This window comes from Mesoplodon densirostris, chromosome 6 (genome assembly GCF_025265405.1).
Source record: "Mesoplodon densirostris isolate mMesDen1 chromosome 6, mMesDen1 primary haplotype, whole genome shotgun sequence".
NCBI classification, from domain to species: Eukaryota; Metazoa; Chordata; class Mammalia; order Artiodactyla; family Ziphiidae; genus Mesoplodon; species Mesoplodon densirostris.
The window spans coordinates 3,970,428-3,995,251 of record NC_082666.1 but is presented as its reverse complement, the minus strand read 5'-3'; the positions used below and the strand labels follow the sequence as shown (position 1 = coordinate 3,995,251).

The window sequence follows — 24,824 nt, the reverse complement described above, 5'->3', positions numbered from 1 at the left end:
TAAACTCGGAAGGAGAAGGAATGATTTGAATAATTCCATTTAAAAAAATGTCGATACAAGCAAAGCATTTTTATCATAAAGTATCCAGGTGATTTTTCCATACTAATTAAATCAGAATACTACTATTTAGTACTTTTACTAAAATACGAATACAACTATTAGTGGTTTTTTTCCATACTAGTCAGAATAATTGCTCAGTTCTCCACCTTCGATCTACGGGTATGATATTTGTCATTGATTCCTGGCTGGGAATCTCAGTGGCTTTGGAATTTTAAGCCGGAGGAGACCTAATTGAAAAGCATTTTTATTCAAAACTTGATCTTTCTGGGGTGGTATGTATATATTTGTGCATGTCAGTGTACATGTGTATCTGTATGGTGTATGTGTATCATTTGCGGGCGTATACATGCATATTCCTATATTTGGGGGCACAGGTCTCATGTCTGCTGCCTAAATAAAGTAGAGGCTATTGAGGCTTCTGGAGCACTGAAGTGGGAGGGGGTCAGTGCCTTTAACTCCCTCCAGTGCTGTGTGTCTGCTACAGCCTTCCTTCCAGCCCTTTATCCCCTGAAACCAGGCTGGCATCCAAGACCATCCGGGACCACCCCAGGAAAGACCTGGAGGACTAATTGCAATATTTTCTCTCTTCCTGGTAAAATATTTATTGAAACTGTGCTGAGCTAGAAGTCTTCCTCCGGTTCAGAAACTGTTTGCCTGTAAACACACTGACCTGGGTTGGGGGAACCAAACAAGACCGGAGAAAAGAAATAAACAGCAGGTCTACATTATGCAAGAAATCCGGCTTCTGGGGAGACTGCGGGGCAGGCCGGCGGTGCCTCTAGGGCAGAGCACAGAAAAACCGCTGCGCCAAAGGACGTAAAAAATGATGACCGGAAAACGTTCCAGCTCTGTGGGCCGCGGGCGTGTTTTTACTGGTTAATGTTTTTAGGGCCATATTCTTTGGGAGGCAAAAACCTTATCCCTGCAGAGATGGATTAAATGAAAATTGCTCGCAGCAGAGAGCAAGAAAGAGAAGTGACGCCGATCTCCTCGCCGCTCCTGAAACACGGGAAGGTCTGGGAGGGCAGGAAGCAGGGGAGGCTCTAGAAGCCGGGCAGCCGCGGGGGCACTCACCGTTGACGAGGCCATATTTCTGGGCCAGGAGGGCGGCCTGCAGACTTTTCCCGCTGCCCACGGGCCCGCAAAGCAGCACCCTCGGGGTGAACGGGGCGTTAGATCGATGGATGGTTTGGACATAGGTCAGAGCTGGAACGACAGGACGTGAGGATCATAAACCAGGGTCCGAAAGAAAGGGAACCAGCTTACGACACCTCTACCTGGGCTCTTTTAACGGCAGTAAATATTTCTCTCTTTTACAGCTCCGTGGAAACCCCCTGTGAATCTGCTGGGTAACCACAGGGTGAAGCTGCGGGGAAGGAATTACCCTTCAGGCCTGGGCGCCAAGGCGGGAGGGGACAAGGAGAGGCACAGAAGCCACCCTCCGAGCAGAGCGCTGCCCTGGGTCCCTCTGACACGGCACAGGGGCCGCGCTGCCCTCCTGGTCCGAGGACGGCTGGCTGTGTGGTTGGGGGCTGGTCCCGGGACACGGAACACACACTGAATACCGGGTTAGGGTGTTTCCAAATTGAATCCGGGCTGAGGCTCACCCTGAAGCCCCGGGACCAGGCCGACCTCCTAGAGTCAGACACGGGCTTTGATAAACATGACAGGCCACGCAGGGGCCTCGTACTCGGGACTTCTAAGGGCCTTCGGAACTGGTGGGGAATAATTTGCAGCCACGCTCCAGGTACACCAACTTTATCGCAAGTCTCCAGAGAGGCAGTGATCAAATGGGTCCCGGAAGTGGGCAGGTGTAGCCCTGGCCCGGGGTGGCCCTGGCATCTGAGGAACAAAGAAGTAGGGAGACAGGGCTGAGGTGCATGCACCGTGGGGGGCACTGGATGCCCAAAGCTACTGCACATGAAACCAGGTCACCTCCCTCGAGAGTGGAGGGTAGAGGAGGGGGCACGAGCGGGCTGAGGAGGCCGTTGAAAGTCAGCCACTCGGCACCTGGGTGAGGGGAACGGCCCGCCCGCTGAGGCCGAGGGCGGGGGTACCTCCTCCTCAGTCCCCCTTGCATCCCAAGGGGGTCTCCCTCCCCGGCCCCGCCTCCTGCCCGGGTCCCTGGACCATCCTGCGCAGGTGTCGGGGTGCCTGAAGTCAGCATGTTGGCCCCTCGCCCAGGATGGAATCCATCTGAAGACAGGAAGGTGTCCCCAGGCACCACCCCGAAACCCGCGACAGGTGCGCAGGGTCTTCCAACCTTGTGCTTGACGTTGGGGCACCTCCCCGGCCTCTGCCCACCAGGTGCTGTCACGCTCCCTAGCTGTGACAGCCACAAATGTCTCCAGACATTGTCACATGTCCCGGTGTGGCAAGAAGGCAAAATTGAGAACCACTGGGATATGTTCACTGGGCAAATTTTGAACTCTCAAATCTTTGTAGGATTTTTTGATTGGAAGGGTCATTAGAGATACTATGATTCCCCTCTGTTTTAGAGCTAAAGGCACAGGTAAGTTACCTGTCTTCAAGGTCAAGATGATAACCAGCATCCTCACGGCAGGGATGCATTTGCTGCTAAGCTAAACTCTACCAGCCTTATCTTATCTGATCCGTGCACAGTCCCCCGAGGGATGTGCTTTTCTTGTCCCGATTTTACAGAGTCGGCAGGGCTGGGGCAACCCTCCCAAGCCCACTGCCTTGGGTAACACTTTCCATCAGCGAGATGAACCCGGAGGAAGAGATAAAGATAAAGACAGCAAGGCTGTCTTTATTCTCAGACCTTCCAGGATCCAGCCCATCTGAAGAGCACAAATACTACCGGCAAAGCAGCCTGCTTACAAATGATGCTTAATTTACAGTAAATAACCAAGTTAATTAGAAGTAATGATCCCCCAGACGGTCTCAACATCTAATTATTCTTTTTAAAGATATGTGGTTGCTGGATGCACTGCAGAGATATTAAAAAAACAACACAGAGAGAATTTTGCATTCCAATTTTCAATTTATCTCTCTGCATTATTAATTAATAATAATTAATATTCAGACACTCACATTTTTATTTACAATTTCAGGCATGAATTCTTTATGAACGATCATATGAACTTTTAAATTTAATTAAGTAGTTTGGAAGTAATTAATGTGTAAATTCAGAATCATGGCATAAGATAAATGTTGTGGTTGTTTATCTTCAGAGTGCAGTGTTTGCTACTAAAGACTCTTCCGAGATGCGAAATCACTGGAAATTTATAAGGCATCCATAAGCCTGGCATTTTTTCAAAGTAGCATCACTCTCCAGACATGCCCCCTCGTATACCGACCCCCTTTGGAGAGCGAGGCTGTGCTGGCTCAGGCTCTCCCTCTCCGTAAAGCAAAGCCGCTCAGACAACAAGGCCACCAGCAGGTGGGGACTGGTGGGAGGGCCGGTCGGGGGAGCTCAGAACAACCTCCACCAAAAGTAAACTTCTCTTGAAGAGATTTGAGAGAATATACCAAAAAAGGGCATCGTAAACCGTCAAGTGTCTTAAAATCCCTGCGGAGGTATTTTCATTGTGTCAGGCACCGGCATCGCACAGAAGGGGATAACTGCGTGTGGAGACAAATGAAGCTCAGCAAGACTTTTAAAAAATGAGGGAGCTCCCTGGCGGTCCAGTGGTTAGGACTCCACGCTTTCAGTGCCAAGGGCCCGGGTTCGATCCCTGGTCGGGGAAGTAAGACCCCAGAAGCGGGCTTCCCTGGTGGTGCAGTGGTTGAGAGTCTGCCTGCCGATGCAGGGGACACGGGTTCGTGCCCCGGTCCGGGAAGATCCCACATGCCGCGGAGCGGCCGGGCCCGTGAGCCATGGCCGCTGAGCCTGCACGTCCGGAGCCTGTGCTCCGCAACGGGAGAGGCCACAGCAGTGAGAGGCCCGCGTACCGCAAAAAAAAAGAAAAAAAAAAAAAAAGACCCCAGAAGCCGCACAGCGTGGCCAAAAATAAAAACAAAATGAAATAAATAAAAGAAAAGAATAAATTTTAAAAACTTAAAAATGATCCATGCAGCTGCTTTGGGGGAGAACTCTTCTAACTTTCCTTGTCTTTCGGGACCACATGTTGAATCCTGATGATAGCAACGTCCGATGTTTACTGAGCCGTTCTCTGCACCAGCTCCTGGGCTCAGGGCTGCGGATACCTGCGTTGCAGGATCTCATGGAGCCCTCTCCTAAGTCCGCGAGGAAGGAAGGATTTTTGTTCCCATTTTGGGGATGACAAAACTGAGGCTCACAGGGGTTAAGAGAGTTGCCGCAGACTGCACAGCTGATGTGCGGTGGGGCTGAGGTTACCTGGCTCCAAAGTCTCAGGACTCAATGGTCACACCCTTGACCCCCAAACAGGCCTCTTTCAGCCCATTTCTGGGAAGCTGTTGTGAACATCTGTTACTGTTCCCAACGGCAGGGCCGTGCCCGGCATGCGACTGCCTATCCCTGCCCTCAATGTGGGCTCAGGACACCTGAGTTGTGTTGAGGTTTTTTGGGTTTTGTGGCGCTGGTGGGTTTGTACGTTTGTTTGAATATTTATAAATTTTCTCTTCCTCCTCCTTCCTCCTCAGGGCAAGACTTCTTGCTGCATGTCCCTCCCACCCCAGCCCTCACCTCTCCTCGCCCCACCCCGTCACTGTCAAGTCCGCTGACCATGCGGGCTGTAGAATATTAGCCCAGGGTCTCAGAGGACGACGCTCCCAGGGACCCCAGACTCGTTTCTGGGCAGGGACCTTGGGCCTCCCGTGACTTGACTCCCGGGCTCCCAGGCACACCCTGGATACTGGACACTGGCATCACTGCCAGAAGAAGTGACACCAGCATGAGAAGGGTCGAGGGTCCACCTGGGTTTACCCTGGTAGAAGACGTCCACGCACGGCTGGTCGGCAGTGATGACTTTCACGATTTTGGGGTATGAGGGGAGGATCCTGACGATGTTCCTGTGATACTCCAGCAGCCTCCGCGCCGTCTCCCCTTCCGAGATGCCCGCTGGCACTATCAGTCGGTTCTGGATTTCGGACTTGGAGGGCCAGTTGAAGGTGGTGTGATAAATCTCTGCAAGAAAGAGGGACGCGTTTAGAGTTGCCCGCCCAACCTGGGGGCAGAGCCTGCGGGTCCCAGGGGTGCTCGTCCGCCCATGCCAGCAGCACCGCACTCGGCTTTGGCTCCGGGCCTGCTCCCCCGTAGCTATTAACAACAACAAAGTGGCAATGATGCTCAGCGCGAGGGGAAGGGTGGCCGTGACTTTCCGAGTGCTTCTTCCGTGCCAGGCTCCCATCCCCAGGCTCTCATTTCACCCTCACAGTGATCAGATCACAAGGCAGGGCTCGGCGTTTTCATCCTCAAGTCCAGGTGAGAAAACTGAGTCTCAGAGACACTGGGCAACTTGTCCCATGTCACACAGCTAGAAAGGGGCAGGGGCCACAAACCCCGGTCTGTCTGCTGCCCAAGCCTGAGAGTAAGTGCTCAGTGAGGGGTGGGCAGGGCTGTTACTAGGATTCCCTGTGAGACCCCACGGGGTGGTTGGGGGAAGGTGGAGACAGCTGTACCTCCCGTCTGAGGGTCGATTCTCTTCCCCAAATTTCTCTCAATCAGGACCGTGTCTGGAGCGCTCAGCACGACTGGGTAGAGGAGGAAAGAAGCAAAACCAGGCGTGGTGGGCAACCGACCTGCTGCTGTATAAAGACATTAGAGCAACCACCATCTCCCATCCCCAGCAATGCCTTAAAAGAGAGGTCAGAACACAAACACGTAATCTCAGGACAGAGGAAGCCCACGCTTGAACACTTCACCCAAGGACAGGCTTCAGTGTCATCAATAACTCCGTGACATCTTTGGGCAGGACGCTTTTGCCACATTTGGGGATTATTTCCTAAAGAGAGTTTCTCAGATGTGAGATTCCTGAAACAAGGAATCACCAGGGTCAGAGCAAAACCTCACGTTTCTCAGAACAAGCCCCGAATGCATTTAGCTCCGTGGAAAATTCGACTGTGCTGTCCTCCTTTTTCCTGCTGGGTCACAGGCCCATCAAACCCCCTTTGTGGATGGTGCCTGGGCACCGGGGAGCCGCTAACACAGAGCGGAGCGCTCACTCGCGGGGGCTGCAGGTCTGGGGGGAGGGCTCTCCAGGCGTGGGTGGGGCTACTCACTGACATGTCTCGGGGAGACCCCGAGGGTCTGGATCATCAGAGCCTGCTCCCGAGTTTCAGGGATGCCATCCAGAATCCAGCCCTAGGCAGAGAATGCGGAAAGATGCTCACCTATGTTTCCTTTTTCAGATTTTTTTGGAACTACTATAAAAGGAACATCATACCTTTATACAAAGACTGGAACTTTTAAGGTCAGAGAAAATAAACGTTTCTGACAGCCGCCTCGCCTCACTTAACAGCTCCTCTCATCATATCACATCCCCTTCTGAATCTTACGTTTATAATGATAATCACACCATACGTATTTTCTGTCCTGATTTTTTCCATCCCGTGTTATAACCACCACTGTATGTTTCCTGTCGGCCCCCCTCCTCGCTGGCCATGTAACATTCCACCGAGTGAGCTGCCTCCCTTGCTGAGCCCTGCCCCACGACCAAACGCTTCACCTGCTGGGCGTTCGCACCGTTACCAATAACACCGTAAGAACATCTCTGTGCTACAGCTCCTTCCAAGTTTCGGATTATTTCCTAAAGGGAGCTTCTCAGATATGAGAGAAAAGGAACCACCAAGGGCAAAACAAAAACCCACTTTTCTTAAGAACAAGTCCCGAACAGGGCATTAAGAGGCCCGAGTTCAAGTTTCTGTTCCCAAGTGAACTTGTTATGGGGCTGAAATCCCTCAGGCATCTTCTTGGATCGGCTGGGGAGCTGGTTTAGAAGATTTATTTTCATTAACCCTTTAAGTCCAATTGTGGGAGTCTTTTATGATTGTGGTACACTCTGTGGGAATACTAAAGAGCTGAAATAAGCCTGCTGGTCACTGGTGACACCACCGCCCCCAACTAGCCACTGTTAACACTTAGGTGTATCTCCTTCCAGGCTTCACATACAGATATCTTTTCTCCTGGCCGGCGGGGTCGGGGGGGGCGGAGGGGTGGAGAAAAATCACACTGCACATACTATTTTGTAGTCTGTTCTGTTCATATAGTGAGAACATTTCATGCATATTTCCCATGTCACAGAATGCTCCTCTCCTGGGAGTTTTCGTAGCTGCCAGGCATTGCATGAATTGACCTGCCAAATGCTAATGAATCACATACTGCTGCTCATTTAGTTTCATTCCATTATATTAAAAAAACAAAACTATTATCTAGGGACTTCTCTGGTGGTCCAGGGGTTAAGACTCTGTTCTTCCACTGCAGGGGGAGCGGGATCCATCCCTGGTGGGAGAACTAAGATCCTACATGCTGCACAGCCTGCGGCCGAAAAACAGACAAAAACTATCGTTTAAAAAGTGCTACATGTACATCTTGAGGTACACAGAAATATCCTCATGATAAAGTTCTAAAAGTTGATACCTTCTTTTATAACTTTTGACACATTTTGCCACATCACGCTACAAAATTGCCCACCAGTTTCTGAATCCGATGGCAGATCACCTGCTTCCCTGCATCTTTGTCAATGTCAGGCTTTATCCTGGGGGAAAATCTGTCCAGCAAAATACAGTACACGGTAGCTGCTTTAATTTACATCTCTCTGATCACTAACGAGGTTCAATATTTTTTCCATATGTGTATTGGCTATTTGAATTTTTTCTTTTCCAAAATGTCCATTCATGCTGTCTATTCACTCTGCCCTTGGGGTTTTGTCCTCATTTGTTTACAGGAGCTCTTTACATATTAAGAATATTAACGCATTTTGGCAACTGCTACCACAGACTCTGAGAAAAATGATGTTGCCAACATTTTCCACAGTTTGTCTTTTGTGTATGGTGTTGTTTCTGACACACAAGTTTTTGGCCAAATCAATCAGTGCTTTCCTCTTTGGATTCTGGTGTTGTGTGGTGTATAAAAAAAGCCCTTGTCACTGCAAAAGCTGGTAAGTGTTCACTTGCATTTAAACTGAGTTCTCTTAACGGTTTACTCTTTACACTGAAATATTTAAAAGAGCCACATTTTATTTTGAAAATGATGTGAGCCTTGATCTAATCTGTTTCTTTGTGGATCTCCAACTGTCCCACGGTCATCTATGAAATAGCCTGTCCTCTCCCCTCTGAATGTCATCTTTTTTTTTAGTCACAGCTACATGCTGATATGATGTTGGCTCTGGCATCTTTCTGCCTGTAGACGCTTGTGCCATCCTCACACCATTTGAATTATCACTGTTTTGTAGTTTATTGTTCTATCTAATAGGAGATGCTCGTCCTTCTTTTTCTTTTTTTCAAAAATTTGTTCCTTCAAGTAGGCAGAAAACTATTTTGTCAAGTTCCAAAATATAAATTCTACAAGGTTGGGAATGACATTAAATGTATAGATTAATTTATGGAGAATGGACATTTTTACAATATCAAGTCAAAACATTATCTTCCTGGGAATCTCCTGGCAGTCCAGTGGTTAGGGCTTGGCACTCTCCCTGCCGGGGCCCCGGGTTTGATCCCTGGTCTCGGAACTAAGATCCCACAAGCTGTGCGGCCAAAGAAGACCACAAAAAAACCAAAAACCATGATCTTCCCACTTGCTTACGCTGTTTTCTTTTTAATGTACCTCAGCAATATTCACATTCAACAATTTCTAAAGTCCTTTCAAATCCTATGAGCCTAGAGTTATACACATATACACTAATGCCTTCAACTTGATGGTCAGATAAAGTAGATAAAGTGAGCTTTGGAAGAGTGAAATAAAGCTGCAAATTGTCTCAGGTCTCCATTCTTTTTTTTTTTTTTTTTTTTTTTTTGGCTGCAGTAGAAAAGGATAGCTTTATTACTTTGCCAGGCAAAGGGGGACACAGCGGGCTCCTGCCTCGAAAAACTACGTCCCCCTCAGGTCTCCATTCTGCGGTGAGGCGGGGTCAGACAGCCCCAAGTGGAAGCCCAGGTTTCTGATGCGGGCTCCCAGAAGGGGCCCCCCGCCCTCAGACATTATAAGAACTTGCCTGCCGTAAGGTCAGAGGATGGACTGATAGGGTGAACTCAGACCCAAGGTCACCCATAACTCATAACACCTGATGTACAGAACACCGTGTGGCTGAGGGCAAGGAATGTCTTTCTTTTTAAAAAAAAAGGGGGGGGAGCACATTTCTTCAATATTAAAATATTTAGGTTCCAACAGCCTCAACTGACAGTTAAAAAAAAAAGCTAAACAAATTTACAGAGTAAAGAGTATTGGAAAAATCAGGCATGCTTTCATTAATTCCTTAAATTATGCAGGAGAACGTGCAGCCATGGAGCCCCTGGATTCTAGAACTAATGAAGCAAAAGTGCAAAAAAAATCTTTTAACAGCCTTTTGCTCCCTTAAGTCCTTGTTATAGGCAGCCAAGCGCTGGCTGCGGCTCTTAAAAGGAGCAGACACCTACAGACGTGCGCACCCCTCCAGGAATCAGGAAGCACAGGGTCTGAGAGGCCCCCACTTACAGTTCTGGAAACCGAACCCAAATGTTCTGAACTTTGGCTACATTCAGACCCCTTTATTTTTTCCTTATTTGGAGGGGAGGGAGTCGGAGCCCCCTGACTGCTTCTTCTAGGACAAGGGCTGGTAATTCTGTTTCGAATCCCTTTTTGAAGCTGAAAGAAGGTTGGAATCCCGCCTTCACTCGGCACTGAGAAAGACCTCCGCTTTTAATATTGCATTACTGAGCAATCATTATAATCTTGCCCATAAATTTGCAGCTGATATCAGTATGTGGTCCAAAGCTTTTAGAAGTATTCAGGGGAACAGCTCTTGCCGACTGGAGAAAGCGGGCCTTCCAATTACACAGGAAAAGTGCAGCAAAATGAGGAACATCTCCCTAATTAACTGGCCTCATTGGTGCATCATTCTGGTTCGGATGTGAAATTAAGGAAGGAGAAGGTGGGTGGGGGGCGTTTGAAGCAAATCCCAGGCCACCTGCTCTCTGGGTTACTCTTTCAGACTCAGGGAGACGGTGCCATCACCCAGGTGCAAAGAAACGAGGTCCCTGGAGGACCGCTTAGGGCAGCACCCACACCCGACTGGTGCAGCTGTGGAGACCCTTCATCCCCGCATCCGTCCGCTTGGGAAGGAGGGGCACAGTGACCACGGCCTCCGCGTCAGGGAGTGTGGGTCCTGGAGCGTCCTCAAGATGGGAGCCCCAGGCTTAGCGCCTGCAAGAGGTCTTCCTTCCCAGAGCTCTTGACTTTATAGAGGTTATACGCAACTGCCCAGTGGCAAAATGGACCACACTTTCAAGGGGGAACAGCACTGCTGGTTGAGAGCAAGCTCATGGCTGCAAATTCTGGCAAAGCAAGGAGTCACCGATCAGTCAGCAGCATCCGAGCACTGCTGGGACGGGACGCTGGTGAGGTGCATCGCGAGGGTCGTGGTTCTGACGTCCAGGAACGGCTGGATGCGGAGAGAGCAGTCAGTCCCTAATTAGAATACATCATCCATCTTCCTGACACTTCAGTGAAATGTCTGTTCCACTCTGGAGCTGCAGCTTTGTTCAGAGCAGGTTAATTGATATTCTGATGCCTTCCCTCGCCGTACCCCTGTGGCTCGGTTCTGTTTTATCACACATCAAAAAGGCCGTATGCTCAGGGCACTCCCTGCACCGGCACAGAGCTGGAGGTCTGCACAGCTGCGAGGGGTACGGTATCACAGGAGGGACAAGCACCGAGCAGATGTCACAGATGAAAAAAAGGGAAAGAAAAGCAGCCAGCCAGCCTAGGGAACGTGGCGAGGCCCAGCAGGGCGCTGCCGGATGCCGAGTGGGCGGCCCGTTCTGTGTGAACACTGGCCTCTTCTGCCCTCCTGACTGTGATTAAAGCGCAGTTAGCGACTGCACACTGCAGGACCCTTGCCCTCTGGGCCCCCTGCCTGTTTGATGCGGTGCCCTTGTCTCCGCCCCTCTCCTCCAAAGACCAGAGTGGGGTGCTCCCCTGGGTTCTCCCTAGGACGCCCTGATCCAGCTCCCGGCTCCAACTGCAGCCTCTGGAGCCTCCATCCCAGGCATTCCCTGGAGCCAAATGCTGATTCCTCACCATCCTAAGGAGGCAGACTGAGGCTGAAGGCTTGGATTCGATCAGATTACTCAGCTCAGAGTGTGAACCAGGAGACACATCACAAGATGCATCATGGGCTGCCACCTCCCTCGCTTTTTTCTGATGAAACGTTATACGGTTTCCCAACATATAAAAGAGGAAAAAACGGGAGATTTTTATCAGCCAGAAAAGAAATGCATATTAAAAGATCAAGTTTGGGGGCTCTCTTGTGGCGCAGTGGTTGGGAGTCCGCCTGCCGATTCAGGGGACGCGGGTTCGTGCCCCGGTCCGGGAAGATCCCACATGCCGCGGAGCTACTAGGCCCGTGAGCCACAGCCGCTGAGCCTGCGCGTCCGGAGCTGGTGCTCCTCAATGGGAGAGGCCACAACAGTGAGAGGCCCGCGTACCACAAAAAAAAAAAAAAAAAAAAAAGGTTCAAATCCCCCCCCGCCAAAAAAGACTGTAGAACTTAATATAAAGAATTCATTTCAAAAGGCAATCTCAGGACTTCCCTGGTGGTCCAGTGGTTAAGACTCTGCACTGCCGATGCAGGGGACACGGGTTCGATCCCTGGACGGGGAACTAAGATCCAACATGCTGCGCGGTACGGCCAAAAGATTTAAAAAAAAAAAAAAAGGCAATCTCTTGGAAAGAGCAGTAACTGGCATCCCAGACGTGAACTGAGGAAAGCTTTCTAATCAACGAGGACTTGGGAAAAACACATTTCGGTAAAAGTGAGGGAGCCTAGCGAGTCGTGGGCGAGCGCACACCCACTGCAGCGTGCTCATCCGTTTCCCAGTGCCTGCCCAGGAGCCTGCCAGGGAGTTTGCTCCTCTGAAACCACTGCCAGGAGCCACCTGGGCTGCCAGCCTGGGTCCAGCAGATGGGAAACAACAATCGTGCTTTTACAGTGGGGTGGGCATTTCCACAGGAAGACCTGGGGCGCATTCATTCATACCTTCACCCATCCATTCATCAATTCATTGCCGTATTTATCCACCACTGTGTGTGGTACACTGTTCTTTCATATTGAAAAGTTCAGAAGCCCTGGGTCTGGGGGCTTGTCCAATTGATAGCACCTGGGGGTGGTCAGTCACTGGTTCATGTAACTAACGAGCCCCCCCCCCAAGTCTGGCTGACCCAAGTCTGTTACTTAGAACTCTTTCCTAATTGACCATTTGACTTGTGCAAGGCACTGAACTTCATCTGTAAAACGAGAGGATTGGACCAGGCAACTTCTAGCAAAGACATTTATGGTCTAACAAAGATATTTTAAGAGTGAACAGCTATTCATAATTATGCAGGGAAAATAGGCATCAACCAGGACGAGGGACTGCCCTGCCTCTAAGGGTCTTTGCACATTAAAACACGATAATTTACTTGCAATCATGCAGCCTGATTCTCCTGTGAAATTCTGCCAGCTCCTGAAATCATGAAAAGAAGGGGGAAACCCCCGTAGGCAGTGGGGGCAGACCTTGGGGGCCGCTGACAAGCTACCTGGGTCTGATCAACACCTGTAATGACTCTTCTCCCACGGAATTCCGAAGTACACACTGAAGGTCAAGTGCTGGGTCCAGAGCTCCTGGCCTCATTCTCAGAGGTTGCAGTCGCCCGAGTTCACTGACCTGATGGTTTCTCAGACCTCATTCCTCTCTCTCCGTTCCAAATCCGCTGATCCTGGCACGGCTCAAAGCCAAGCAGCCAGCCTGCTGATTCACGCCTCCTCCTCAAGCTGGTGCTCTCTCCCCCGTTATCCTGGGACTGTCACACCTGTCCATCCGGGCCCTGGTGCAGGGACAGCACTGGCCATGGGCAGAGTTGTGGCCGGGTCCACAACTGGGCTCTAACCCTGGAGCCTTGTGATCGTCAGTTACCTAAGCCTTGAGTCTTAGCCTGTAAAATGGGGGCAGTCAGACCCACCTAAGAGAAAATCTCTGCAATGATTGCATAAGATTATTGATGACAAGTGTGATGACAAAGCTCCTGACCCAAAGCAGGCGCCTCACAGGCACGGGTGCCTTTCTCTCTCCTAAGAACTGTCTGCAGTGCAAGGGCATTTGCATTTCCGCAGGACTGAAAGAGGCTGAATCTCCAAGTGGCTGACTTGACAAGGCTGCCGTTTCAGGCCCCAAAAGGTGGGCGGTAGTCTGGGGGACGCTCTGGGCCTCACCTTCACCAGGAACAGCTGTCCCTCCATCCCCTCCCTCGGTGGGTGCTGGCCACCACTGGTCACTTTCCCTCTGTCTGGCTGCCCCTGGCGTATCTGGGTTATTTCCTTCAGAAACACGTCCCATCTCTCCCAGTCAAAACAGCCTTCTCCTGTGGGCTCAGTACCCTGGGGACATTCACTCTCAACCCATCTGGAGGCCTGGACCACTTTCCACATCTTCCTAAGCTCATCTCAACTCAGGTCTGTGGTCTCCTGCTGCCAGAGACTAGACACCACAGTGCTGCTCCAGGAAAAACCCAACCTGACCAGCTGTGGAAAGTGCAAGGTGAGAGGATCGATTACGTGTTCAGAGAATGAGAACTCATCAGTCTAAAGACCAGTGAATTCCACACAGTCTCAACAAATAAAAGGCACACCAAAAATATATATATACATTTGCTCTGGTATTCTAACCAATACTCTCATTTAGAATTAATATTTTAGGTAGTATGTTTATAATTAAAATTGGGGGTAGTTAATATGTTACAGATTATAGCTAAAAATCATCCACTTTAGTTTCCACAGTTCTTCCAAATCACACTGACTGACGGTATTAAGCTACAAGGGGACCCCCAGACCCCCACATACCAACTGTTTAACAATCTCCTTATCTGCAAAGTAGGGATAATGCTGACGGGCCCACACTTCCTGCTGTTCAAGGTTAGGGGCAGTGATGAGTGTACAGGGCCAGCTCGAGGTCTGGCCAATTGCAGGTGCTGGAGAACAGCAGCTGCAACCTCTGGCACACGCCATGTTTTCACAGTTGACAGCTAGATGCAAAACTAAGCCACACCAAGAGCCTGGGAATGGGGGATTGAGGATGTCCCTCTTTTCCGTCCTCCTGGTGGGCGTTTCCAGCTCTCGGGAGGCAGGTCTCTGATCTGGCCCCTGGATCCGACCTCAACCTGCCAAGGGTGACGTGGTCGGTGGTTCTGAGTCCAATGCGGTCTCCAACATCACTGGGCCTCTCCAACACTCTCTGCTGCTCCGAAGCCCACTTACGGTGGCTCGAGCATCGGGCTCTATCCTGCATTCCAGCCATCTCTTTTCCCTCCCCGACGGCAGTGAGAAGGATCCTAAGGGCATCCCAGGCATCTGCTGCCCACAGAGCACCCGGGGTGCCTGCTGCTTAGCCAGCAGATAGGTGGGCCACACACGCCCTGAACAAGCCCGAGACCACACCGCAGGGTCCAGAAACACCCACAAACGAGGGACCCACAAGGTGGGGTGCTCAGGGCGTCCAGCCCGGCCCGCAGAGCCCTGCCTTGCCGTGACGCATGCCGTTCAGTTTTCCGAGTGGAGTTCAGACCTCCCCTCCAGAGGCCCAGCCATCCTGACTGCATTTGTGTTAGAGGAACACACAGCCCCGGGCCTCGGCAGAGCCGTTGATCAATAAACCCGCACTCCTCAGAGGACGCGAGTGACATCTACAAACCCGCGAGTGTCAGAACAACGGCAAGAAGATCCCACGTTCCCGCCGTCAGAGGATGAGAGCTGGTAATTCGTGCCAGCCCAGTGACGCCGCCAGGAGAGGTAAAACAAACAGCGGGGGGTCTGTAGACCAGAATCGGGCTCCTGCGTTCCGTTAGTGTTTCCACTATAAAACACTCACTCCCGTTACAGGCAGGGACGCGTCAATCTGCGACCAGACAGGAAAAAGTAAACAAGAGTCTAGAAATCTGCCAAGTAAATGTTAGACTCTCGGTTCCACAGTCAGAAGTGTGCTCCAGCGACACCTCCTTTATCGTGAAGTAACGGAGCATCTCCACGATATGAAATGAGATCAAAAAGAAGTGAACCTGTGGACGCAAAGCCTCACTTTGCATTTTCTGTAAAGGAAACACCTCCAACCTGCACTGATCACGGGACGGGGTGGCGGGGGAAGCGACCCCCTTCCAGGGTGCCTCGGAGACCTTCTCCCTGGCTCAGCAAGCTGGGGACGTGGTCAAAGTTTTGCCTTTGGTGATGTCGGTCTGCAGCTCAAGGAGGGAGAGGACGTGGTGCCAGACACTGGAACTTGCTGGATTTCTGGAGGGGCAGTTCTTTTTTCAGGCAACACACGTATCCTTCCTTTGGGTCAGCAGCGGGGCTCCAGCACTGGAGCCTCCTTTTCTGTAAAGTGGGAGCATCACGGTGCTAAACGCCTACCTGCCCCACTAGCCACGGGCCCGTGAAAGCGGGCACTCTGCTTCCTTCGCTCTGTTTTGTCCCTCACACAACCTAGAATGGTCCCTGTCACACAGTAGGTGCCATTAAGTCTTGGTTGTTGAAAACCTCGCAGGACAGCTGTGCACATCTCACCAGAAAGTGCCTCCGAGCGTGGCAGTGACTTGTACCATGTGCTAGTCAAGGCTGGTTAATGACTATTGGTACCTTTACCTCAGTGGACCCGCATGGCTGCCCAGCACCTGGGCTGGGCTTCGCGCTGGCCTTCGCTGTTTTGTTTTTTTAATTTTTATTGGAGTACAGTTGACTTACAATGCTGTGTGAGCCTCAGGTGTAAGCAAGGTGATTCAGTTATACATACACATATACCCATTCTTTTTCAGATTCTTTTCCCATAAAGGTTATTACAGAACATTGAGTGGAGTTCCCTGTGCTGTACACTAGATCCTTACTACTTATGTATTTGATATACAGTAGTGTGTATATGTCACTCCCAATCTCCTAACTTATCCCTCCCCCACCCCACATTTCCCCTGCGGTAACTGTAAGTTTGATTTCGAAGTCTGTGAGTCGGGTTCTGTTTTGTAAATAAGTTCCTCTGTATCACTTTTTATTAGATTCCGCATGTAAATGATATCATATGATTTTTATTCTTCTGATCTTCACCACAGTCTCAGGCCTGATGAGTCATGGGGTGGGTTGATATTTTCTGAACTCGCTGAAGGAGGGGCCTGCTTGCATCCCATTTAAGTAACCACAGGTCCCCGGGGAAACGTTCCATTTTTCACGCCTTTGCTCTTTTGTGGAGGCGTTGGGAAGACTTCCTGACCAGCGGCTGGGGATGAGGAGGTGATTAGAACTCAGCACCCTGAGCGCAGGCTGGGGCAGCGTCCCTCCGTAGGCCTCTGCCGGGCCGCCCTGGGGGACACGGATGCAGCAGGTGAATCTGTGTTATCAGGGTGTGTTATCTGCTTGGGTGGGTGGGACTCCGAGCACCCTGGTTTGGGAAACAGAAAGGAGAGGTGCTGCAACACAGAGCACGACCGAGGAGGGTGCCGACTACCACGTGAGCGCCGAGCATGCCAGTCCCTGCCTCGGTCACACTAAAGGTCGCTGCTGATGGCCCGGCTCAGCCTGCAGGGGCTTCTTGCCTCACACCTGGCGAGAACCAGCCCTAACCTCAGGAGCAGTGAACTCCAGCCCAAGTGGACATTCACAGAAGGAAAGAAAAGCCAAGGCCAATGGACAGAAGCCAGGGCCGGGGAGGCTCCAGGTAGTTTTGAAATTTCATTGTTTTTCCCTCCAGGCACTACAATTAAAAGACTGCTGGGACTTCCCTGGTGGCGCAGTGGTTAAGACTCCGTGCTCCCAATGCAGAGGGCCTGGGTGCGATCCCTGATCAGGGAACTAAGATCCCATATGCCGCAACTAAGAGCCCGCATGCTGCAACTAAAGATCCCACACGCTGCAACTAAGACCGGCACAGCCAAATAGATAAATAAAATAAATATTAAAAAAAAAAAAAAAGACTGCCAACTCTCATCCATGCAGGTACGGGATGTTCCAGAACTCACTGGAGCAATTATTCCAAAAGCATGCTGTGGGCTTGCTGGCGGGTCAGCAGCCAACCCCGGAGGGTACAGGACCGCTGCCTAACACACAGGGAGGCCCGTGGGGGCAGCAAGCTTCCCCCACCCGTTAGTGATCCTGGTTTGCTCTCACTCGGCTCACTTCGCATGGGAAAGCGGGTCACCCTGCCCAGTGGGCCTCAGGGCCAGGCACGGTGCTTGTACGACGCGCTGTGCACCCCAGAGCCCTCGAGGCCTGCCTGCAGTCCCCGGGGGGCCCACACTGAGCCGCACCGAGGCCCGCCCAGCTCCCCTCCCAGGTCCTGCTGCCGCCCACCAGCCCAGATGTGCGAGGGATGGCACAGGCCGGCAGAGGCGGACACAAGCCATCCGTGGAGGCCTCTGACCGTTCACGGGTGATGGAACTCCCAGCGCCTGACAAGCCATCATCATTGGGCACAGCTGCTTCCTCCCCACAGCTGGGCGAGGTGGCAGACCACACACGGAAACATTTCTTCTGTCTCTTTTAGCCTGAGAGTCCCTGTCTGTGACATTCCAATCGGCCTGGTCCTGGTGATGCAGAGATACCTTTGTCAAAGGGATGGCACAGGATCATGGGGTCCCGGGCTGAAGCGGGGCCTGGCAGCCAGGTGTGGTGGCAGTCCACACCTGTCCTGGCCCGCCGGTCCCCTGACCTAGGCTAAGTCCCTTCCTCCATTTGGACCTCAGTTTCCCCTTTCGTAAAAGGTTTCAGGTAGGAATAGTTCTCAAGACAATGTTTAAAAAAAAGTTGATGAGACAAATTGGAATTCATCCACAAGGCACAGTGACTTCTATGAAATGCTGTTATCTAATATTTTAAAATCAAGTGTCCTGGTGGTTGATTCTTGCTACAGTCAATTAAAGGAATGAAGGAGAAGGATACAGGTAGTCTTAACACAGGGCAACAAGATCCAGTTGGAAGACAGGTTCCCAAACACTGGAACCCCGGGTCTGGTGTGCATGGCCACCCCTGGGTGCTGTGGTTGAACTTGATCAAGCTATAGGAGACCAAGGCCAAATGAGAACATTGAAAACACTGATAATGGAAAATAATCTTCAGATTTGATGGGGAAAGTCACTAAGTGGATCTCCACAATTCAGAAAAAGCCAGGGCAACACCCCCAAAAATTCTCCCCAGAGAAGCCTCAGGACAAATCTGTTCCTATGGTTGAAACCGTCGTTAGGGTGTTCAGATTCCACCGAGCAGTCATGATGGATTTTAAACACCTACCCCTCCTTGGGCCAATAGCAGGTTGGGAAAGGATTTCATGGCCATGGTGGCGCAGACTGGGGAATTATCTGAACGGCATTCATTCATTCATTCACTTCATAAATATTTCCTGAGCTTGGAGTCCGTGCCAGGTACCATGTGAGATGCTGGGGGATTCTGCAGTGAATGGGACAGATGGGGCTCCTGCCCTCCCAGAACTCACAGAGGACAGCAGGATGCTATGAACTCGTGTAACAGGAAACCCATCCTCCCCGGGGTTGGGCGAGGTCAGGGGGCCTCCCTGAAGAAGTGACTTAAACCTGAGACTAAGGGCTATGGGACAGGAGGGGTAAGGTATCTCAGTGAAAAGAGCATGTGTGTATTAGTTTTCTATTGCTTCATAACAAATGATCACAACCGTAGTGGCTTTAAAGCCACACATTTATCTCATGGTTTCCATGGGTCAGGAGTCCAAGCACTGCTGAGCTGGGTTCTCTGCTGGGGTCTCACAGGGCAGCAATCAAGGTGTCAGCTGGGCTGCGCTCTCATCTGGAGGCTCAACTGAGGAAGAACTGCTTTCATGCTCACTCAGGTGGTTGAAGAATTGCCTTCCACGTGCTCTATGACTGCGGGCTCTCGTTCCTTGCTGGTTGGAGGCTGGAGGCTGTGGGGTCCTCCAGGCAGCCCACACAGGCTTCTCCAACATGGCAGCCAGCAAGGAGAATCTCTCTGGTCGGCTAAGATGAAGTCCTAGATAATGCAATGTAATCACCAGAGTGGATCCTCATCACCTTTGCCCCATTCTGTTGGTCCTGCCCCCATGCAAGGCGAGAGGATTTTCCAAGGTGTGGACACCAGGAGGGACACTCTTGGGAGTCCCCTCAGGCTCTGTCCTCCAGGTTCTGCACAGGCCCTGCACAGGGCAAGTGCAGGTGAAGCTGGAGGAGGTCTGAGAGGCAGAGGGCACGGATGAGAGAGGCAGAGGGAGGACGCTGGGCTGCACCCAGGCCCAGGACCCTCACTCAGGGCTTCGAGTATGTACCCCACGAGGGATGGGAAGCAGGGAAGGTGCTCAGCGGTGGAGGGACACACGACATCTGTTTTCAAAAGACAGATGCTTCTCTGTGTAACAAATACCCTTCAGAAGGATGTTCTTTCAAGGAGTGTTGACAGCAGCTGACTCCAGGTCAGCTTGGTTCCAGGGAAGGGAACCAAGTGGCTGGGGGACAAGAGTTTGAGGGGGACCTGGGTACCTTTTGAATTTTGAACCATATGAATGTTCTGCACTCAAGAAATAAATTTGTTCATTTTTTTAAAGCAACCTCTCTGGCAGCGATATGAAGACAGGATTAGGAAGAAAGAGACCACGGTAGCTGCAGGGAGATGGATTAGGTGTCACAGAAGGGAAAGGGATTCTTGGTAATCCAAAAAAAATGGAAGCAAACGGTGACTATGGTGAAGGTGAGATTTAGATTCTCTTTGGTACTGAGCCTTTCCCCTCACATTTCCTGAACTCCCTGCCTTACTTCTTAGCCTCCCTTTGCCCTACAGATGTGGTCTCAAGAACGGGGCCCTCCCGGACTCCAAGAACTCAGCTGCCCCTAAAGAAAAGCCAATTGGTCCCTGAACGTAGTGCCCACCTGCTTTCGATAATTCCAATACAAAGTGCTAATTTCTCTTTCTATAATGTATTTGATGGTCACTTCAAAGATATTCTTCAAAGAGATTGCATTAGACCAAAAAAAAAAAAAAAAGAAAGAAAAGGAAAAAAGGCAACATTAACTACAGAATCCTGATGGGTTATGATTGCATTCTTTTTCCCTGAACACTATTCCCTGCCTCCTTCTTGTGCTCTAAATTACCAATTCTAGTCCCTGCGAAGTTAAATAATAATAATTACCATATAAATGAATATGCATATGTGTCATTTTTCTCCCTAAAAGCAAGAAAGCCTGTTTATTTTGGATGAGGGTTTGTTTTGTTTCTGAACAAACCAGAGCACATAATTAGGAGCCTCATCTCTTACTCTTGAAATCCTGTCTCCACCGGGAAGAGATGAAAAAGGTACTGGATGTCCCTGGAAGCTCAGAGAAATTTTAAAACAAATTAAAGAAGATATTTCTTTACTCTGCAGGTAACAATGGCTTGGACACGATCAGAATCAGAATGTCAGGCCAGAAGGAGCTCCAGTGCTCAAGCCCGAGTCCAGTGTTTTACAGGTAGAGAAACAGAGGCCCTGGGAAGTGAAGTACTCGCTGGAGACGCACAGGGATGGTTAGACAAGAACAGAGTGGCCGAGAGCATGACTCCATGTTTGTATCTTGGCTCTGGGACTGATTGTGGGGCTTTGTGCAAGACTCTGCGACTCTTAAGATGCTACATCCCTAAAACAGGGGTGATGACAGCCGCGAGGCTCTATTGCGTTGCTGTACAAATTAAATGAGATCGCTGACGTGGCACTCAGCCCTAAACCCCCAATCAGTGGTCACCATCAACAGTATAATAATGACAGCCTCTCTGCATAGTGTACTCTCAATGTGGTGTAGGGGATGCAGTGCCAGACCAGGGCTCCCAAGCCTTTGTTTGGAGTCCAGACAACATCTGTCACCATCATCAAAATAGGAATGATAATGATAATTAATATGATAAATATTAATACAAATAGTATTAATTCAGCCAGCAGTGTTAAGTACAATGCACAATACAGTCATATAGTACAATATAACAGTAATATCACTTATGATATAATTAATTAATAATGCTCATAAACGTTATGACCATTTTGAGGATGGTGGTAGCTGTCGGCAAGGACTTGGGATGCCTGGGCTCACGCTTTGTCCGTGCTGCAGGTGAGCTGTGAAGCCTGGGCTTTCAGATGAGCTCAAGAAAGGCTCATAGAAGTTAAATGTGTGTTTGAGAGACTATTCTAGATTACTGAGGGCAAATCTGGGATGTCCAGTTGAAATCACAGAGAAAGTCATCATATTTTCCCCAGAAACCATGACTCAGTGACTTACAGAGATTAAAATTTTTTTTAAATAGACAATCATATGAACAAATCAGCCAAGGCCAGCTGGCTCCTGTGTCTGGATCCAGTGGCTGGATCTTTGCAGCATGAGTCCCAGGGGGTTTATCTCACTGATGGGATGCACCCAACCTCATGATTCCACACCTCTGAATTCTAGGCTGAATGCTTACACTCCAGAAACCTTTGACTTGGGATGCAAGTCAATTATAAAAATAACTTTCACAAAATGAGATTGTTCCGAATGTTTCAAGATTAGGAAGGACGGCGTCTCTGGGGTCACCCAGTGGTCCAGACGCCCAGCTTCCATGCCAGTCAGTTCAGGGTCACCAATAAATAATACGACAGCGGTTCCTCCCTTCCTTTCTTTCCTCCCTGCCCGCCTCCAACAGGCCCTTAGCCCTCCACACAGCTCGCAGGTGTGGGTTGGGGAGGGTCCCACAGAGGCATCCCTCCCTCCTCCTACATACATCTCTCTGCTGGGAGTGTCTGCCAGGCCCGCTTTTTTTTTTTTTTTTTAAGTATTTATTTATTTAGGTGGTGCCAGGTCTTAGTTGCGGCAGATGGGCTCCTTAGTTGTGGCTCGCTGGCTCCTTAGTTGTGGCACGTGGGCTCCTTAGTGGCAGCATGCAAACTCTCAGTTTTGTCATGCACGTGGGATCTAGTTCCCTGACCAGGGATCGAACCCGGGCCCCCTGAATTGGGAGCGGGGAGTCCTATCCACTGGGCCACCAGGGAAATCCCCTGCCAGGCCCTCTAGATTCTGGAAGCATATCCTCCCAGGCGCCCATCTCTAGCTAACATCCTGACTGCACACCCCACTTGTTTCTTTGCTTTATCGTCTGTCTCCCCACAGCTAGAATCTGTGCTCCTTGAGAGCAGGCATTTACCTCTTTTGCTCACTGACTTGGCATTTATTGCACAAGAGAATAAACAGATGAACAAACGGAAACTCTGGCAGGCGGGTCGGCAAAGCCTGGCGATGCCTTTGGATTTGACAGTGAAGGAGGCGCCGTCAAACCTGGGCCGGGCACAGCACACTTGGCCTGTGTTCAGCCTCGGAGCCCTCAGCCCACAGCCTGGGGCCAGGAGCCGGGGCGCCCACCCTGTGCTCCACAGGCCCAGGTCCACGCTGGCCAGCGCCGCCACTCCACGCTGTGGCTTTGGGGGCTCTCAGGTCCTGCATCTACAAAATGGGGTCGATAATAATAACAATAACAGGGACCTCACAGGGTTCTGTGAGGATGGGGGAAGTGCTGAGCGTGCCGCCTGGTCCAGGGCCCCCAGCTTTTCTCAGGGCCTGGTGGGAGGTCTGAGCAGAGAAGCTGGGTCTGTGCTCCTGCCTGCCCGAAACACAGGGCCTCTTGCATCATTACTGTGGGGCTTGGGCCCCGGGCCTCTGCTGCACCAAGGCAGCCAGTGAAAGCGAACACTCTTGAGGGTGTGGGAGGGCCTGCGAGCAGAACAGCTGGGAGCCGGCAGTTCCCGCTCCAGCTCCTGGATCACAGGGTGGTTTGAGGTTTAAGCGTCTTGAAAGGAAATCTGGACTAGGCATGGGAGGCCCTGCTGGGAGGCCCTGCTGCCTTTGCTGAGCCTGAGCCAGATCACGGAGCCGTCTCCACTGGGACTTCTGTTGGGCAGGGGTGTGACCATGGCTCCGGAGCATGTTCCTCAGGGCAAGTGCAATCCCTGGGACAGGAACTGAAGACGGATGTGTACCCCGCCCACTGTTCACGGCCACAGCCAGTCACGTGATATCCTGCTACCAGGAGCTCTTGGCACACTGAATTTGCTGATGGGCAAGGCTGTGTCCAGCTGTGCTTTTATTTATTTATTTTTTTTAGCTGTGGCTCGCGTGCTCTAGAGCGCAGGCTCAGTAGTTGTGGTACATGGGCTTAGCTGCTCCGCGGCATGTGGGATCTTCCCAGACCAGGGATTGAACCCGTGTCCCCTGCACTGGCAGATGGATTCTTAACCACTGCGCCACCAGGGAAGCCCCCAACTGTGCTTTTAAATACAGCCCCCATGAATGTAAATTGGTGCCGCCACTGTGGAAAACAGTATGGAAGCGTCTCAAAAAACTAAAAATAGAAGTACCATGTAACCCAGCAATTCCACTCCTGGGTATAACTGAAAAAAACAAAAACACTAATTCAAAAAGATGCATGCACCCTAATGTTCATAGCAGCGTTATTTACAGTTGCCAGGATAGGGAAACAACCTGAGTGTCCATCAACAGACAAATGGATAAAGAAGATGTGGTGTATATACAATGAAATACTACTCAGCCATAGAAAAGAATGAAATTTCGCCATTTGCAATGACATGGATGGACCTGGAGGTCATTATGCTAAGTGAAATAAGTCAGACAGAGAAAGACAAATACTGTATGATATCACTTATATGTGGAATCTAAAAAATACAACAAACTAGTGAATATAACAAAGAAGAAACAGATCCATAGATTTAGAGAACAAACTAGTGGTAACCAATGGGGACAGGGAAGGGGGTAGGGACAAGATAGGGGTAGGAGATTAACAGGTACAAACAATTATGTATAAAATAAGCTACAAGGATATATTGTACAACATGGGGAATATCACAAGTATTTTATAATAACTATACATGGAGTATAACTTTAAAAGATTGTGAATCACTATACTGTACACCTGTAACACATAATATTGTACATCTACTATACTTGAAGTTTTAAAAATACAGGGCTTCCCTGGTGGCGCAGTGGTTAAGAATCCGCCTGCCAATGCAGGGGATGTGGGTTCAATCCCTGGCCCGGGAAGATCCCACATGCTGCGGAGCAACTAAGCCCATGCGCCACAACTACTGAGCCTGCGCTGTAGAGCCCGCGAGCTACAACTACTGAGCCCGCGTGCCACAACTAGTGAAACCCGCGTGCCTAGAGCCCGTGCTCCACACAAGAGAAGCCACCGCAGTGAGAAGCCCGCGCACCGCAATGAAGAGTAGCCCCCGCTCAACCCAATTAAAGAAAGCCTGCGTGTAGCAAACGAAGACCCAGTGCAGCCAAAAATAAATGAATTAATTGATTTAAAAAAAATACAGCCCCCATCCCGCTGAGGGGTTCCAGTCTGGGTGACTTGGGTGCACTCATACCAAAGGAGTGACACCCGCCATGTGACAAGCAGTGCTGGTGAAGAGGAGAAACAGCTCAGCTCTGAAGAGCAAAGAGACGAAAGGCAGACCCAAACGTTTCCTGCCTGGGGATCCGCAAGGCCAGAGTTGAATTAGACTCGGCAACTCATAACCAATTACGGATTAAGCCATAGAGCGTTTTGTACGAGAAAGTCCCGTCCCGTTTCCAGTCACTTAGGGTGTTCTGCCTTCCCCTTCACTCCTGACAAACGACTCTT

The 24,824-nt window shown here is 50.5% G+C and overlaps 1 protein-coding gene and 1 non-coding gene across 2 annotated transcripts in view; one reads left to right on the top strand and one right to left on the bottom strand.

Moving 5' to 3' along the window:
- Positions 1–24,824, bottom strand: part of AK8 (adenylate kinase 8) — a 130,134-nt gene that overhangs the window by 78,788 nt on the left and 26,522 nt on the right. The window contains exons 6-9 of the mRNA XM_060102694.1: positions 6,226–6,307; positions 5,626–5,697; positions 4,931–5,131; positions 1,135–1,266 (exon numbers count right to left, since the gene is read on the bottom strand). Coding sequence (XP_059958677.1) covers positions 1,135–1,266; positions 4,931–5,131; positions 5,626–5,697; positions 6,226–6,307 — 487 coding nt within the window. The remainder of the gene's footprint in view (positions 1–1,134; positions 1,267–4,930; positions 5,132–5,625; positions 5,698–6,225; positions 6,308–24,824) is intronic.
- Positions 11,728–11,800, top strand: TRNAG-GCC (transfer RNA glycine (anticodon GCC)). Its single transcript has one exon. It is a non-coding gene; the product is annotated as a tRNA-Gly (tRNA).